The sequence below is a fragment of the Salmo salar genome, chromosome ssa22, assembly GCF_905237065.1.
Source record: "Salmo salar chromosome ssa22, Ssal_v3.1, whole genome shotgun sequence".
In the NCBI taxonomy this organism is placed as follows: domain Eukaryota; kingdom Metazoa; phylum Chordata; class Actinopteri; order Salmoniformes; family Salmonidae; genus Salmo; species Salmo salar.
In genome coordinates, this window is record NC_059463.1 from 6,790,532 (window position 1) to 6,808,124 (window position 17,593).

The following is a 17,593-nucleotide window of genomic DNA, read 5'->3' on the forward strand; positions in this document are numbered from 1 at the left end:
TGATTCTTTGAAGTTAAGTGTTTAAAATTGTTTTAATTGTTAACTTAACTATCATTCAAGACGAACTGGTGTCGATGTTGATTAATCACAGATCACAATCCTGCAATAGAGGGGAAGGGAATCTGTCTCTAATATGTCTGTGTTTCTGTGTTATATTCTCAAATGAACATGACCTTTTTGTTCCGTCATAAGCAATTCTTTCAGGATATCATCCATGTGAACCCATTTTCTAACTGATAATGGCATGCAACACCAGTGCAGCCATAGGCCTATAGCAGTTGTTCCCTAACACCAGTCCTTGCGTACCTCCAAAAGCACAAACATACCTGATTCAACTCATTGAGGGCCTGATGATTAGTTGACAAGTTGAATCAGGTGTATTTGTCCGGGTCGACAATAGAACAGCCTTCCCTGTAGCTCAGTTGGTAGAGCATGGTGTTTGCAACGCCAGGGTTGTGGGTTTGTTTCCCACGGGGGGCCAGTACGAAATGAAACTTTAGTGAAATGTAGGCATTCACTACTGTAAGTTGCTCTGGATAAGAGCGTTGACTAAAATGTAACTGTACTGTTGGGAGTACTCGGGGAGCGGAGTTGGGAACCACTGGCCTACAGTATGATGGCATTAGCCTTATGGGCATTTGCAACGCACCCCTTGACATTGTGCATCTGAAGTAGAGAATAGCTTAACGCACACATTGTTTACACTTTTCAGCTATATGTTCTCATATTTAAAAATGATACCAGTAGACAATGTATGAGGCTAATCGTTATACTATGTTTTGCACATGCCTTGTGCTGACTTGAAATTGTTTATTGCAAATCCAACCCTTGTAATCTAGGCGGGGAGATGTCTGGGAGCAGGGGATGATGGGATCTTTATCTTAAAACATACCACCTCTACTACCAAGTTCAATGCCAGATACTTTTCTACCAGAAGGTCTGTGTGGTACTTGGAGGTGCCATTGTGATAATGAAGATGATTTGCCTAAGACTACCACAACAATTACATTGTCTATGCTGAATGTGTTTAAATTGTAAAAGAAAGACAATAGTTGGGCTATAAGAAATACTTTTTTTTCAATGGGGCTAGGCAAAGCAGAGATGACCTTTTCATTTCACCCATGCAACAACATAGCCTATTATTAAAGTACAGTATGTTTACAATATCAACAATAGTCTTTTACACTTTCAAAATTACATTATATATATTCATACACTTTAAGGGGGCACTTTTGTCAAGAGGTCAAGGTGAAGGTGCTCTCTAGTTGAATGGCACAACAGTGTCATTCAGATTGTCCAAAGCACTGCATACGACAACCATCTCGAATAACTGGGATGTGTCCTTTCATATCTGTAAAATGACAAAGTAGAAGTGGGAAGGCATCCAGCTTTTGTCAAATTAACGTATTATTTGACATTTCATAGCAGATTAGGAGAATTTACGTAGCAGGTTAGGAGAATTAGGTTAAATATAACTTTTTATGTGCATTTGACAAAAGTTGGATCCCTTTTAGCCAGGACCCCTTTTCGGCCTAGACTACATGGTTGCGTTCAAGACAAGGTCATTTTTAATGATCTGTTGTCAATGTCAGTAGAGTAGGCCTAGACTACCATCATATTAAAAAATATTCTGACGATGTCGCTTCTCCAGCCATATAAAGTGTAAGTTAGTAGAATTGCATGAAATGTTTATCAAAGGCAACATTTTTCCCATGCAAGGGAAAGAAACGTCTCTGATATAGCCTATAAACGTATGCCACTACACGCTTATTAATAGCCAAAATTATCACTATCCAATCTACTCATCACATTGGGAATAGTAGGCTTACATTAGTCTGCAAATGCAATGTTAGAGGCATGCAATCCTTTGTTATAAAAGGTAATTAAAAAAAATTTGCTTCCCCAAAACATGAAACTCAAGCGACACATGCTAATAGCTAGACAACAAGCTATTGAGCTAGCTAATTTTGGCTAACTTAGTGTTGACGTTAACACTTGGTTAGTATAATAGCGAACCTAAACTCAAAATCAATCAGACTTGATTTACCAGTGATGAAATTATCATAGCAAACCATGTATTGACAACTGTCTGGGTTCAGGTTTTGATGGGCAAAAAGGTTTCTTTACTTTTCTGACAGTTCTTGAGTTTTATCTCATTGGTGTCACCAATAGTGTTTCATGATTGCGGGGAATCTGTAAACCTTTTTTCCCCGTTGTCTTACCTGCCTGGTTAGAGCAGCCAAATACTCTACAGAAAATGACCGTGGTGATGAACCAACTAGCTTCAGGCACTGTTATCATGCAGTTTGGGGTAGCCACTCAGCTGCTGTTGTCGGAACAATTGATGCGGTGGCCTTCCAAAATGGCCGCCAGGAGGCATTCTACGTCAACTGCAAGCCCTCTATATCGTAAAAAATCATTAAAACTAAAATTTCCTTTTGGTCTTAAATTAAGGTTAGGCATAACGTTAGCATTGCGGTTAGAGTTAAGGTTAGGGTTAGGTATAAAATCTGATTTTAAGAAGATACATTTTAGAAATAAGCAGAGTTTATACATAATTAGGACTTTGTGGCTGTGGTAACTAGTGACAACTGACTGGAGTGACCCATCTAGCTAGCTAGCAGAGGGGTACAAAAGAGGCACAGACACATATCTCATACAATTATATTTGGTTCTAGTCCATGACAACACATGTTACAAAGTAAATACCTGCGTCAAATATATCTCATTGCATTACATGCTAGTGCATAAAATCTATAGTTGTGTTTTTTTGCATAGGAAAGAGGAGTCACCCATCAAGCTTGGATACACATGTATGTAGCCTAGTGGTTAACAACGTTGGGCCAGTAACTGAAAGGTCGCTGGTTCTAATCCCCGAGGCAACTAGGGCTGCAGTCCAAACTCAGCGTAGACAACCCTCAGCCCTTGAATGACGTTTTACAACGTCACATCAGAGTGATTCTTAAATGTCCCTTTCCCAAGCAAGGGAGAGTGATGATCGGAGAGTTAAGCTTAAAAACAACCAAACTAAAGCTATTAATGTACCTAGCAAGCTAACGTAGCTAGCTAGCACTCCTGTAATTCTCCTAGCTAGTTACCAATAGCTGGGTAACGGTAATTTCAGAATTCCTAAAAATATATTTATGAAGCTAAATATGTTTTATAGGCTTCTCACTAAGAGACCTAGCCAATTTGCTAACGCTAAAATCAATGTTATCTATACATGTGTTTTGCAAGCTAGCATCATAATTTTGTCTGACATGCTGAAAATGCAGCCGTGTTGCTTAAATTTGACACTTCGTGGCCACAGGAGTATGACACGTGACCACAGTTTGCATTGAATTGTGGGTCATATCAACCCCACAAGTGATGAAAGTTATTTTCTCGCTCCCTCGTGCTAAATCGAGGGCCAAGGGGGCAATGTTAGTGAATTGGACCTCCACTTAAGATGGCAATCAAACTGCATCTGGTTTCGACAGGGATTCCCCGAAGGGAAAGTGGCTAATGTGAGGGCTGAAGGGGTAAAAATCTGTCGATGTGCCCTTGAGCAAGGCACTTAACAATAATTGGTCCTGTAAGGTGCTCTGGATAAGAACGTCTACTAAATAACTAAAATGTGAACGATAGCTAGTAACAGAAGACGAAAAACCTGGTGACCACTAAATGTCCTCGTATACCCATATTTTTCATCAGTACTGTGTGAATGACAAACCCATTCAATCATTTTTGGGGTATCTATAAGAATCATAATTTTTTTTATACTCAGCAGGTAGGGGCCTACGTAGTTCAGATCATCTGTCTTCATGAATGGTTTCATGTGAGCTTGGTTGCATCCCCATCTTAAGTGTAAGAAGGCATTTGATATCACAAAGTAGGCTGTATTTCCATTTCTCCTGGATTACCATTTCTCATTAGTTAGCCCTACTTCACCACAGAAATGCAAATCAGTTTACAGTGAAAATAAATAGATGTATGTGTCTAACAAATCCATAAGTGTTCTCCAAAATGTTAATATACAAATCATATGCAATAGTGACATTTTACAACAGTGCAGCAAGCTAGTGGACTCGATCAAGTACTGTTGAAATCAATTTGATGTGTGGGTAGGGGTCAACTGGGACGAAAGTAACACTTAGTTTTTTTCCTAATTACCCAGAGATCGATGGTGCTAGAGACACCATATTTTATGACCAGCAACTTATATATGTGCTCTACCATTAGCAACTGTAAATGCAGTGCCCATAGAAACCCCTTCAACTTTGTTTCACAAGTATGGAGGTAGTTTTGTGCCCAAAAAAAATAAGGGGTTAAATATGTGTCCAAAAAAATGTAATATATTTCCTGAGCTTTCAAAACCTGATTCCTTATGATTTATTTTTTTTTACTGTCTTTTTTTGCCATTTATGAATGTATTATTCAATGTGTTTCTATGGGTATAGTAGTAGAGGCCAAATTCAATATATATTTTTATACCTAAAGGGGTCCTAAAATTCAAAATCAAATAGCTAAATGATCCATGGTATGACCATCTTAAAACAATTCCATACTGTACATTAGCTTAAGCCAATGGCTTGGACTTTTAGAGGTTTAATTTCAAAGCCTCCTTCAGATTCTTATTAGACATGCAATGTCTGTTTTAATAAAGCAGCCTGTATACTTGCAGTAGGGGGGGAAATGTAGTGTTGTACTTTAATCATGAAGTAAGCAAACAAACTCCCACGATTGCCACTTTGACTCTCGTCACACATTCTTCTCCCCATCTCCTCAACTTGCCCTCTAAAATCACACTCTTCATGCACTCCCACTCGTCCCCACTTCCACCCCTGTCACCTTCTTATCCCCTCTTTCAGTTCTGTCATATAGGCCCCAACCTAATCTCTTGTGGACAGATCTACATAAACATAACTGGTTCATCTCAGCCTATGTTGCCCTTAAGTCTCTACAGTGCATAACGGATTACCCCAGAGAACACTGCTACTCCTGCTGTTCTGTCGTCATCTGATTAGTCAGAGAGCATCTGGTCATCGCGGTGGTGGCACAGGGCTACTCATTTCTCCTGTGGAGATTTTATCTTTTCCCCCTCTCTCACCTGTCTCACTTCCTCATTTGAATTCCATGTTGTCACTGTCACTTGTCCACTCAAACTTTACATTGATGCCATCTATCGCCCAGCGGATGGAGCGTTCCTCAATAAGCTTGACACCTTGATAAGCTAATTTCCCGAAGATGGCTTACAACTCATCGTACTGGGTGACATAAACCTCCTAATGCCTGACTTCGATTCAATTCTTTCCTCTCCTTTCCTATCCTTTCCTCTTTTGACCTCACTCTTTCCCAGTCCCCTCCCACTCACAGGGCAGGCAACGCACTTAACCTCATCTTTACTAGAGGCTGTTTGCCTACTAATCTCACTACAACCCCCCCTTCGTGTCTTTGATCAATACTTTGTTTATTTTTCTCTCCCTCTCTCCTCCAACCCTACCCACTCAGCCGCTACCCAGATGGTCATGCACCATCGCAATCTTTGCTCTCTCTCTCCTACTACTCTCTCCTCTTCTATCCTATCATATCATCTCTTCCTTCTGTCTCCTGATTCTTCCTCTATGACCCTACTCTCCTCCCTTTCCACATCCTATGACTCTCACTGTCCCCTTTCCTCCTGGCTGGTTCAGCCCTCCCCTCCTGCTCTGTGGCTTAGTGACTCACTCCGAGCTTACAGAATAGGGCTTCGGGCAGCTGAGAGGTCATGGAGGAAAACTAAACTTACGGAGAACTTTCTATCACTTTAAATTTCAAGCTTCTGCCTCTAATCCTCCCTCCTTAATCCTCAACCTCCTCCCCCTCCCTCCTCCCTCTCCATGGGCAACTTTGTCAACCACTTTGAAAAGAAGACACTTCTTTTGCCCCTCTCTCTCCATATGCAATCTGGCAACTTGTGATATCCAGTCGCCCAACAACCTGCCCGCTCGACCCCATCCCCTTCTCCAGACCATCTCTGGAGACCTTCTCCCATTCCTCATCAACTCATCCCTAACCACTGGCTTCATCCCCTCTGACTTCAAGACGGCCAAAGTCGCTCCCCTCCTCAAGAAATGAAGACTCGACCCCTTTGACGTCAAATACTACAGACCAGTATCTTCTTTCTTTCTTCCCACTACACTTGAGCGTACTATCCATTGCTAACTCTCCCGTTATCTCTCTCAGAATGATCTTCTTGACACTAACCAGTCAGGCTTCAAGACAGCTCACTCAACTGAGACCGCTCTCCTCTGAGTCCTGGAGGCTCTCCACTCTGCCAAAGCTGACACTCTACTCTGTTCTCATCCATTAGATCCTCCTCTCCACCCTCTCAGGGCTGGGCGTCTCAGGCTCTGCACACTCTTGGATTGCATCCTACCTGGGAGGTCGCTCCTACCAGGTGACATGGAGACATCTCAGCTTGGATATCGGCCCACCTCCTTAAGTTCAACATCGACAAGACAGAGCAGCTCGCCCTTCCGGAGGAGGCCTGCCCGCTCCAAGACCTCTCCCTGATGGTTGAAAACTCCGTGTCCCCCTTGTAGGTGTAAAGAACCTTGGCATGATCCTGGTCAGCACCTTGTAATTCTCTGCAAACATCGAAGCAGTGACTATCTCCTGCACGTTCATGCTCTACAATATCCTTAGAGTACTACCCTTCCTCAAACAGGAACCAGCACAGGTCCTAATCCATTCATTTGTCATCTCCCATCTGGACTACAGTACTTCAACTCTGTTGGCTGGGCCCCTGCTTGTGCCATCAAACCCCTGCAACTTATCCAGAATGCTACAGCCCACCTGATGTTCAACCTTCCCAAATCACCCCACTCCTCAGCAAACTCCACTGGCTTCCAGTTGAAGCTCACATCCACTACAAGACCATGGTGTTTGCCTACGGAGCAGCAAAAGGAACTGCCCCTCCCTACCGTCAGGCTATGCTCAAACCACACCCCAACCCGAGCACTCTGTTCTGCCACATCTGATCTCTTGGCCGTTCCACCTCTTCGGGGGGTCAGCTCCCGCTCAGCCCAGTCAATGCTCTTCTCTGTCTTGGCACCCCTAAGGTGGAAGCAGGACAGCAGAGTCCCTGCCCATCTTCTGAAAATGTCTCAAACCCTACCTCTTCAAAGAGTATCTTAAATGAATCCCAAGGCGCTATTACTACTAATTGTTGTAATTCTGGTTCAGCGCCTCGCCCCCTTTCTCTAATGACAATAATTTGTCGGAACGAGTACAATTTTATTTTTTGTTTCTTTCTCTCTCCTTCTACTTCCCTCTGTTTATTTTAAGTAATCTTCTTTTCTCATTCTTTTTTCCTTTGTATGTCTTTCTGTCCCTTTTTATGTAATTAAAAAAAAACAAGCCTCTACAGGAGTTAAACATCCTGTCTATTCTCATTACCACACAATGACAACCAACAGACTTGAAATGGACCCAGCAGTTTTGGGTACCAGCAGGGGGTCCAGGCAGGTAGGTACTTTTCAGGCAGGTACTTCAGCAACATTAGGGGTCCAGAAAAACAATCCCACTCTGACACTGGTGGAAAACAAGCGTGTGTGACTTTGCCACAACAAGATGAAAAGGTCCAATGGTGCTTAAGGTAACAACAAGCAAATAGCGGGGATCAGCGATTTCACCACCATGGACAGCGGTGAAACCATATCCCAGAGGTCTGGCGTTCACCACCACAGGACAGTGGACAGCGGCCAACGTTTCATCCATAATGGTCTCATTTAGGACAACAGTGGTTTGAAAAAAAGGTATGATATTATCAGAGACTCACCCCAGTGGTTTCTCCAGTCGACTGGCAGGTGACCCCACGATCTCCCCCAGGGTGCAGAACGCTTGACCCAAGAAGTCCTGAGAGGGGGAGGAGAAGGAGGAAGAGAGAGTGGGGAAGAGGAGGGAGAGAGAGGGAGGGAAGAAGAGACAGAGACAGGATGGAGGAGGTATAGGGTTACAAAAGGGAAACATGGGGAGAGGGGAAGTAAACAGGGATGAAGGGAGTTGGGGAGAAGATTGGACAAGGTGATAGCGAGAGAAGGGAGTGAGGTTATATACGGAGGTTATTAGAGTGTGTTACATGCATTACAGTTGCGTGTGTTTTCTGTATCTCTAGCTACAATATACTACAGCTACAGTACTGAAAGAAAAGGAAAGAGGCAGAGACGTACGTTGAGATCAGAAGGCTTCCAGAGGGCAGGGGAGAGCAGGCAGCAGGGTCAACAACAACAACAGAACACATCATGTACACACAAACACTACAATACCCAGAACACCTAGCACCACTCAAACCAGGAAGTGTAGCAGGAGAGAATACAGATTAGGTGTCATATAAGAGCTGTTAGTAAATAAAACATCCGGGAGGAATACAATTCATAAAAATCATGCAGTTGGAGATATGCAAATCTTATCTTTGTATGCAAATACCTCAAATAATCTGTTAGACTGTTTTGATCCAACAGTCTCCCAAGCAACAGAATGTGAAGATTGTTATCCTCTTATTAGCAGTCAAATAGTGACATGATGATTCATACATCCTGTTTATCCAATTCAAATGCACTAAAGCATTTCATGATCAATTCTAGTCTTGTTGAGAACACAGAAGGTACATTATTCTACAACAGTAGTACAACTACTAATCATCTGCATATGAATGTAAATCCTGCACCAAAGCAGTGGTGGAAAAAGTAGCCAATTGTCATACTTGAGTAAAAGTAAAGATACCTTAACAGAAAATGACTTAAGTAAAAGTGAAAGTCACCCAGCAAAATACTACTTGAGTAAAAGTCAAAAAGTATTTGGTTTAAAATATACTTAAGTATCATTAGTAAATGTAATTGCTAAAATATACTCAAAAGTAAATGTATAAATCACTTCACATTCCTTATATTAAACAAACCAGATGGGAAACTATATATATATATATATATATATATATATATATATATATATATATATATAAACTATATATATATAAATAAAGGATAGCCAGGAGCACACTCCAACACTCAGACATCATTTACAAGCAAAGAATTTGTGTTTAGTGAGTCCGTCAGATCAGAGGCAGTAGGGATGACCAGGGTGGTTTTCTTGAGAAGTGCGTGAATTGGACCATTTTCCTGTCCTGCTAAGCCTTCAAAATTACATTCAAAAAGTACTTTTGGGTGTCAGGGAAAATGTATGGAATAAAAATAACATTATTTTCTTTAGGAATGTAGTGACGCAAAAGTAAAAGTCGTCACAAATGTAAAGTGTAAAGTAAAGTACAGATACCCCAAAAACCTACTTAAGTAGTACTTGAAAGTATTTTTACTTAAGTACTTTACACCACTGCACCAAAGCCTTATCCTCCAATGGAGACATTTCTTTATAATTGCCTAATTGTTATTTTTCACTGGATGCACTGGATCCAGGCATACTGAACATGGTTTGCCCTACTGTATGGTCACGGAGCCATTGTATGTACTTGTAGTAACAACCACATTGTATGAACAAACAAATGGTTCATAACATTTTCATGCTGTATATTTGGATACCTGGATGGTTCTTTGGGGAAAGGGGGATACCTTGTCAGTTGTCCAACAATGTATTCAACTGAAATGTATCTTCCTTCCGTATTTAACCCAACCCCTCTTAAATCGACATCCACGTCTTCGGCGCCCCGGGAACAGTGGGTTAACTGCCTTTCTCAGGGCAGAACGACAGATTTTTACCTTGTCAGCTCGGGGATTCGATTCAGCAACCTTCCGGTTATTGGCCCAACGCTTTAACCACTAGGTTTGCATAAATCCATGAAGGTAGTTTGTTGACGGTGCATGCAACATGTAGCAGGCACAACTAATCAAACCATGCAACTTCACGATCAGACCAGAGTCATAGATAAGGATAGTTTGGCCAATCAGAGTGCAGGACTCTCACGTTTCATCTCTCTGAACATTCCATCAGTTGTCCATGATGAGTCCTATGCTTTTAGCTCTGATAATTTTGTTCAGAAAATTCTGTTAACTTGTATTGATCAATAATAACTTTGAAAATCAATGGTTTCAAGTCAATTATGTTGATTATTGTCAGGAGTATTGGCCAATACCTGTTCATCTGTGTCTGTAGGTCTGAGAGGGTGTGTCACTCACGTGTTTGGACAGGTCTGGGCTTTTAGAGTCCACATCATATCTGGAGGAAAGATAGGTAACACAGGTTACATGTGCATGTGTGTGTGAGCGAAAGAGAGTGCGAGAGGGGGAGAGAGAGAGAAAGGGAGCTCTAACTAGGCCTCTGGTAGATGAAGCTTCTCCATTGCTCATTACTTACATCCATACAACCCAGCGTTTCTCAAACTCGGTCCTCGGGACCCCAAGGCATGCAGGTTTTAGTTTTGAACCTAACACTACAAAGCTGATTCAAAATGATCAAAGCTTCCTGATGAGTAGATTATTTGTGTAGCGCTCGGCAAAAACCTAAACGTGCATGCCTTGGGGTGCCGAGGACCCGAGTTTAGGAAACCCTGATCTAATATTTTCACATCTATCAGCGTATGTGAGTAAATGCTAAGGGGGTTGTATTTCATCTTGGTTATCCATTTCACCTTATTATTAGTGGGAAGATATCTCACTATTGGAGGCTAGTGGTTTATGGACCTGATCATCTGCACATGAATGTAAAGGCCTGCACCAAAGCCTGCCACCTTATCCTCCGTTTCTTTAGAACTGCCTAATTGTCCTTTGATCCACTGTATTTTGTTGATGCATACATGCGTATAGATGACGTAATGCATTATAGATGAGGCCTGTAACATCTTTGACTGATTGTTTTTTTTTGTGTGTCTCAAAGCTGAATTTGAGTGGTCCGCAATGTGTTTCTTGTTTTCTTTAGCTGTATTTTGTGTCATTGTATCACTGTGGAGGGACACTTAAATGCATTTCTCTAACTCCTTGAACATAGAGACATCAAGGAGAAGGACATGCACTTTATGAGCTCTGTGAAGATGAAACAGACCGTGATACAATATATCACTACAGCTACAGAGTTAGACGAGAGCCGCACATGCTATAGCGGGCACTCATGCACACACACAGTGACGCGATACAGATCATGAATCAGGGTGACTCAGATGAATCAGGGTCATCACCTCAGAGCAAAAGGGGTAGCTTCTCATTATATCTGACTCTGCGTACTTCTACACTATACAAATTGGGGAAATCATATTCGTCTGACAGGGTTGAATTTAACCTCTATGGAAGTCCTTACTCCTCCATTCCCCTCTGATCTCTCTGGATGGGACTGGCTGAGAATTGAAACCAAAGCTACCTGTGTTTTATCTCCGACTATTTTATCACAGAAGTCATCGATCACTTCAACTAACTGTTCACAGTTAAACTCCAAAAGAGAAGATTCCTAATGTTCTGTGAATATTATATTAGCTTGCCATATTCCATCATCGCCCAGCCATCCAAAATTGCACCCTAGCCCTGTTATTGCACGACCTCCTCCTGGATACATTATGTGTGAGAGAATGAGACAGCTGTGTGCCAACCATTTTAAATCATAGTGTCTGTCCGATGTTTACTATTCAGGACTAAACACTATTTGAAAGGAGAGGAAACAGTCTCTAGGATCCCTCTCCATTTGAATGTGAGGCCAACAAGGAACAGAATAGTGACTACAGTATAACGGGAACGTGTATATGTGTCTTCATGTTTGCTTTGACAATGTAAGTCCCTACACTTTCCATGCCAACATAGCCTCTTGAATTGAATTGAATGGGAAACACAGAGAGGGGGAAAGAGAAAGATACAGAGACGGTGATAGAGAAAGAGAAAGAAAGGGAACAGAGGGAGGGTTGTCATGTGGGGACTCATCAGGACCAGTGTTTAAAGGAAATAATCACTCACAAGTCAAAGCGTAGATTCTGCTTCTCCTCAAAGAAATAGTCCAGGATGTACTTCCTGACAAAGTCTGGGTTTAGAGTGTTGTCAATCACCTCTGTTCTCCCAAACTAGAGAGAGAGAGAGAGAGAGAGAGAGAGAGAGAGCGAGAGGGGAAGGAAATGGGAGAAATGTGGGAAAAAAGCATTATTCAGCATTATACATCCTCCAAATACACAATCTATAGTTCCAATCTCTTCATTATTATTCTAAATCTATCTCTCTCTCTCTCCGACACATACGCACCTGTCAGAGAGAGAGACAGAAGAGGGATGATTAGGAGACAATATCACCCCGTGATACCAATGCATTACACACTCCTGTTGTGTGAGTGTGTTTCCTTGATCCTGTCTCGTCTCTTTTCTCCCATTCTAATTACTGAGGCAGAGAACGCCCACTCATCACCTCAACTCACCCTCCAGAGAGAGAAGAGGAGAGGAGAGGAGAGGGGAGGGGAGGGAGGAGAGGAGAGGAGAGGAGAGGAGAGGAGAGGAGAGGAGAGGAGAGGAGAGGAGAGGAGAGGAGAGGAGAGGAGAGGAGAGGAGAGGAGAGGAGAGGAGAGGAGAGGAGAGGAGAGGAGAGGAGAGGAGAGGAGAGGAGAGGAGAGGAGAGGAGAGGAGAGGAGAGGAGAGGAGAGGAGAGGAGAGGAGAGGAGAGGGGAGAGGAGGGGAAGAGAGGGAGGGGAAGAGAGGGAGGGGAAGAGAGGGAGGAGGGAGAGAAGAATAGGAAGAGGGAAGAAGAGGGACGAAGAGGGGGAAGGAGAGAGGGCTTGGCGAGAGTGTAGAGAGATGAAGGGTGAGAGGGAGGAGAGAGAGAGAGATACAGAGGGGCAGAGTTGGCAAGATACATGAAAAGACAGAGAGTATGAGAGATGGAGGAGAGAAAGAGGCAGAATTAGCAACGGAGACCAGGAAAAGTGAGAGAAAGGGAGATGAGAAAAGAGAGAGGGGGAATAGAAAATAAAGACTAAGAGAGGGGGAGATGAGAAAAGACAGAGGGGGAATAAAAAATAAAGAGAAAGAGAGGGGGGAGATGGACGGGGGTTAAACCCAGTTAATTACTGGGATTCTCACTCCTACACGAACGGCTGCAGATCCAGGAAAAAAGCCAGCAAGCTTGGAATTCACCCAATCACACACCCCGCCTAGTTCCGAAAGAGGACAGTGTGAGTGACATGACACTGTTGGTAAAGCCCATGGAGGAATCCTAAATATACGATAGGGATACAACCCCTTCTCTAAATATATCTGCTGTAAGATACGGGTTTCAATCATGGAGACCCGGTAAGCCAATATGGTAATGGAATTCTCTGACTGTACATTTAAACATGTCTGAAACAAAGACTATATAGTCCAGTAAGGGGTCTGATTCTGATTGCAACTCTCTATGAGGAGATACAGTGGGGTGAAGTACACCCATTGATCTCACATGAATTGAGACTGTAAGTAAACTACTGAAATATGGTTGCTTCAGAGTCAAACTGGGGCAACGTCTGTCTACATCCCTTAACAGGGAGGCAGTGCCGTCTGCAGTGGTCGTGTAAAATGGGCCAACGTCTGTAATGTATGGTGAAACAGTACAGAGAGGCAGTGGGGTGGTTATATGGTGCATTGGTCAAACGTAGTGCACTACATTGGGAATGGGGTGCCATTTGGGACACATGCCATAAATGTTTCGTAAACTCCTGAAAAATCACTGTTTCAGTCTGGTTTCTGAGTAAAACGGGGCCGACATCTGAAGCCCTTAACAAGTGTACAGCATGGTGAAACAGCAGCATTATGGTCGTGCGGTGTAGAAACACAGTAGTTGAATGCGGTAGACTCTAGAGGCTTGTGCCCAGAGGTGGGCTGCAGTTTGTTCACAGCTATTTGTGTTGATCCATGAATTATTCAGACTGAGAAACAGAAAGTGAGAGAGAAGAGGAGGGGGAGGGAGAGAAATGGAGAGAGAGAGAGAGAGATGGAGGGAGAAGGGAAGGTGTGAGAGAGGAAACAGAAAGAGCAACAGAGAAAGACAGAAGAGAAAGACAGAAATAGAGAGGAAGAGAAACGTAGCCTCTCTGATAATGCATGAATAAAACAGCCATTTCCCAACAGTGCTTGCCTGGCTCACACTCCAGAGAAAGCTAGTCATTTTCTAAACAGGGCCAGTTCTAAAAGTTAGGACTAGATGTAATAGAAAGGGCTTCAGTTGTACTATTTAAGGGAGTCCCAAGAGTCAGTGTTGCATACATATTTGGAGACATTTAGTGGAAGAACTTTGAAAACTCAACAACTTCAATTGGATAAATTAGCAAAGTTATTTGAACTGTTCAGATGATGCAAATTGTTTTTCATTTTGGAAATAAATTACCTTTTTACAAGATACATAGCTGTGAGTTTACATTATGAAGCTCTAATCTCCTGACAAACAGACTCATTAAAAAATAACAATGTGTAATGTGAACAACGCCTCCTCATTGGAATTTTTTTTTTTCATTGCTATTCCTATCGGAGTAAACAACTGATCTGCCATTTGGGATTCTGTGTGTTTACTTTGTAATTACTATTGGTGACATTTTCAATCAATACATCCTCTCTAAATGCAGAGATTAACCTCATTTAGCCTTTATTTAATCATGCAGGATAAAATCCCTTGAGGTTAAGACAGGGGTTCCCAAAATGTGTCACTCGGGGCCTCCCTTCCAGTATTGGGGAACATCCCGAGCCATGTCTATGACACAAACTGTTCACACCACTCTTGTTGGTCGAGATCATTTTCTAGGTTTCAAGTTTATTTTCCTGCAATTCTACACATTTTGTCATGGGGGGGGCAAAGAAATGTTTGCAGTTTTAAAGCACATTTTCTTACAATTCTATACATTTTGCCATGCCTAATGTGTATTCATGTGATATTTGAGTGAGAAAAAATGCATACAGTATCTATGGGCAAAAAAAAATTTAATAAAAAAAACGTTGTCTGACATGGGCTAGTCGATCTGGACATTTCTGACAAGTTATAAGTAGCTCTATAAGGTATGCAATGACTGACATGATGAGGAAAACTGATGATGCACTACCCAATTTAGAAATTGCACCTTGATACACTCTACTATTGCAACTTTCAAGAGTAGGTTTAAAGCCGGACTTAGTTCATTAAAAACAGTATAAATATATACTGAATATTATGATTTATTAATATTGGGGGGGGGTGTATGAGCTTCGTTCTAGAGTCTCCTATCAGAGAGATTTGAAAAGCTGCAATATTATCTTACTGAAACGTGGCTGGATGATGATGACGGTGGATTCTCCAAGCAGCGGCAGGATCGTACAGAGTCTTCAGGGAAGTCGAAAGGAGTGTGTTTTTTCATGAATAACAAATGGTGTGCCGCTTCAAGTGTGAAGGAAACCTCAAGCTTTTGTTCACCTGATAAAGAATACCTCATAGTTAACTGCAGACCCTTTTATCTACCAAGAGAGTTTTCCTCCGTAATGTTTTCAAGCCAATGTGAGCAAAACGTTTAAACAGGTTAACAATCACAGACGGAATAACATGGCGTGTTCTCAAAGCATGCACAGACCAGCTGGCAAGTGTCTTCACACACATTTTCAATCTCTCCTTGTCCCAGTTTGTAATCTCAATATGTTTCAAGCTGACAACTATTGTCCCTGTTCCCAAGAGCCTGCCTAAATAACTATTACCCTGTAGCACTCGCATCTGTAACTATGAAGTGCTTTGAAAGGCTGGTCATGACACACATCCACACCATTATCCGAGATACCCTAGACCCACTCCAATTTGCATACTGCCCCAACAGATCCACAGATGACGCAATCTCAATTGCACTTCACACTGCCCTTCTCCCACCTGAAGGGAAATTAACTACATGACCAAAAGTATGTGGACACCTACTCATTGAATATCTCATTCCAAATTTATGGCCATTAATATGGAGTTGGTCCCCCCTTTGCTGCTATAAACAGCCTCCACTCTTCTGAGAAGGCTTTCCACTAGATGTTGGAACATTGCTGCGGGGACATGCTTTCATTCACCCACAAGAGTATTAGTGAGGTCGGGCACGGATGTTAGGTGATTAGGCCTGGCTCATAGTCGGCGTTGGGGTTGAGGTCAGGGCTCTATGCAAGCCAGTCAAGTTTTTCCACATCAAACTCAACAAACCATTTCTGTATGGGCCTCACTCGGGGGACGGGGTCATTGTCATGCTGAAACAGGAAAGGGCCTTCCCCAAACTGTTGCCACAAAGTTGGAAGCACAGAATCATCCAGGAAGTCATTGTATTTCCCTTTACTGGAACTAAGGCGCCGAGTCTGAACCATGAAAAACAGCCCCAGACCGTTATTCCTCCTGCATTCGGGCAGGTAGCGTTCTCCAGGTGGTGAAGTGTGACTCATCACTCCAAAGAAACAGATTTCCACTGCTCCAGAGTCCAATGGCAGCAAGCTTTACAACACTCCAGCCGACGCATGGCCTTGCGCATGGTGATCTTAGGCTTGTGTACGGCTGCTCGGCCATGGAAACCCATTTCATGAAGCCCGATGAACAGTTCTTCTGCTGACGTTGCTTCCAGAGGCAGTGTGGAACTCGGTAGTGAATGTTTCAACCGAGTACAGACGATTTTTACGTGTCCCACGCGCTTCAGCACTCGGCGGTCCTGTTCTGTGAGTTTGTGTGGCCCACCACTTCACGGCTATGCCGTTGTTGCTCCTAGATGTTTCCACTTCACAATAACAGCACTTACAGTTGACCGGGGCAGCTCTAGTAGGGCAGAAATTTGAGGAACGGACTTGTTGGAAAGGTGGCATCATATGACGGTGCCACGTTGAAAGTCACTGAGCTCTTCAGTAAGGGCCATTCTACTGCCAATGTTTGTCTATGGAGATCGCATGGCTCCTTGCTCGATTTTATACACCTGTCAGCAATGGGTGTGGCTGAAATAGCCGAATCCACTAATTTGAAGGGGTGTCTACATACTTTTGTAAATATGTGAACAATGTGAAAATGCTGTTTATAGACTACAACTCAGCGTTCAACACCATAGTCCCCTGCAAGCTTATCAACAAGCGAGGGACCCTGGGACTGAATCCCTCCATCTACAACAAGATCCTGTACTTCCGAAAGGCCCGGCCTCAAGATGTGAGGGTAGGCAACAACACCTCCGCATCGATGACCCTCAACATGGGGGCCCCTCAGGGTGGTAGGCCTGATCACCAACGGCGATGAGTCAGCCTACAGGGAGGAGGTCAGAGACTTAGCAGTGTGGTTCCAGGACAACAACCTCTCCCTCAACATCAGTAAGACCAAGGAGCTGATTGTGGACTATAGGAGAAAAAAGGGAGAGCACGCCCCCATCCACATCAAGACGCTAACATGGTCCACACACATCCGAGGAGTCGTGAAGAGGGTAGTGCAGACAGCCCAGTACATCACTGGGGCAGAGCTCCTTTTCATCCAGGACCTCTATATCATGCGGTGTCAGCCCAAAGAATTGCCACAGACTTGAGCCAACCAAGCCATAGACTTTTCACCTTGCTACCATCTGGCAAACAGTAACAGAGCATCGGCTCTCGGACCAATAGGCTCCGAGAAAGCTTCTACCCACCCAAAGCCATAAGACCGCTAAATAGCCATACTGCTAAATAGCCAGATTGCTA

General features: G+C 43.0%; 1 protein-coding gene across 2 annotated transcripts in view; it reads right to left on the reverse strand.

Annotated features, from left to right (window-relative positions):
* The window catches only part of LOC106582685 (copine-5), a 197,002-nt gene that overhangs the window by 122,496 nt on the left and 56,913 nt on the right, over window positions 1-17,593 (reverse strand). Inside the window, exons 4-7 of one of the 2 annotated variants that reach the window (XM_014165981.2) lie at window positions 11,910-12,013; window positions 10,152-10,191; window positions 8,193-8,207; window positions 7,802-7,878 (exon numbers count right to left, since the gene is read on the reverse strand). In XM_014165981.2, the coding sequence (XP_014021456.1) occupies window positions 7,802-7,878; window positions 8,193-8,207; window positions 10,152-10,191; window positions 11,910-12,013 (236 nt within the window). The remainder of the gene's footprint in view (window positions 1-7,801; window positions 7,879-8,192; window positions 8,208-10,151; window positions 10,192-11,909; window positions 12,014-17,593) is intronic. The other variant, XM_014165982.2, reaches the window with a different exon arrangement.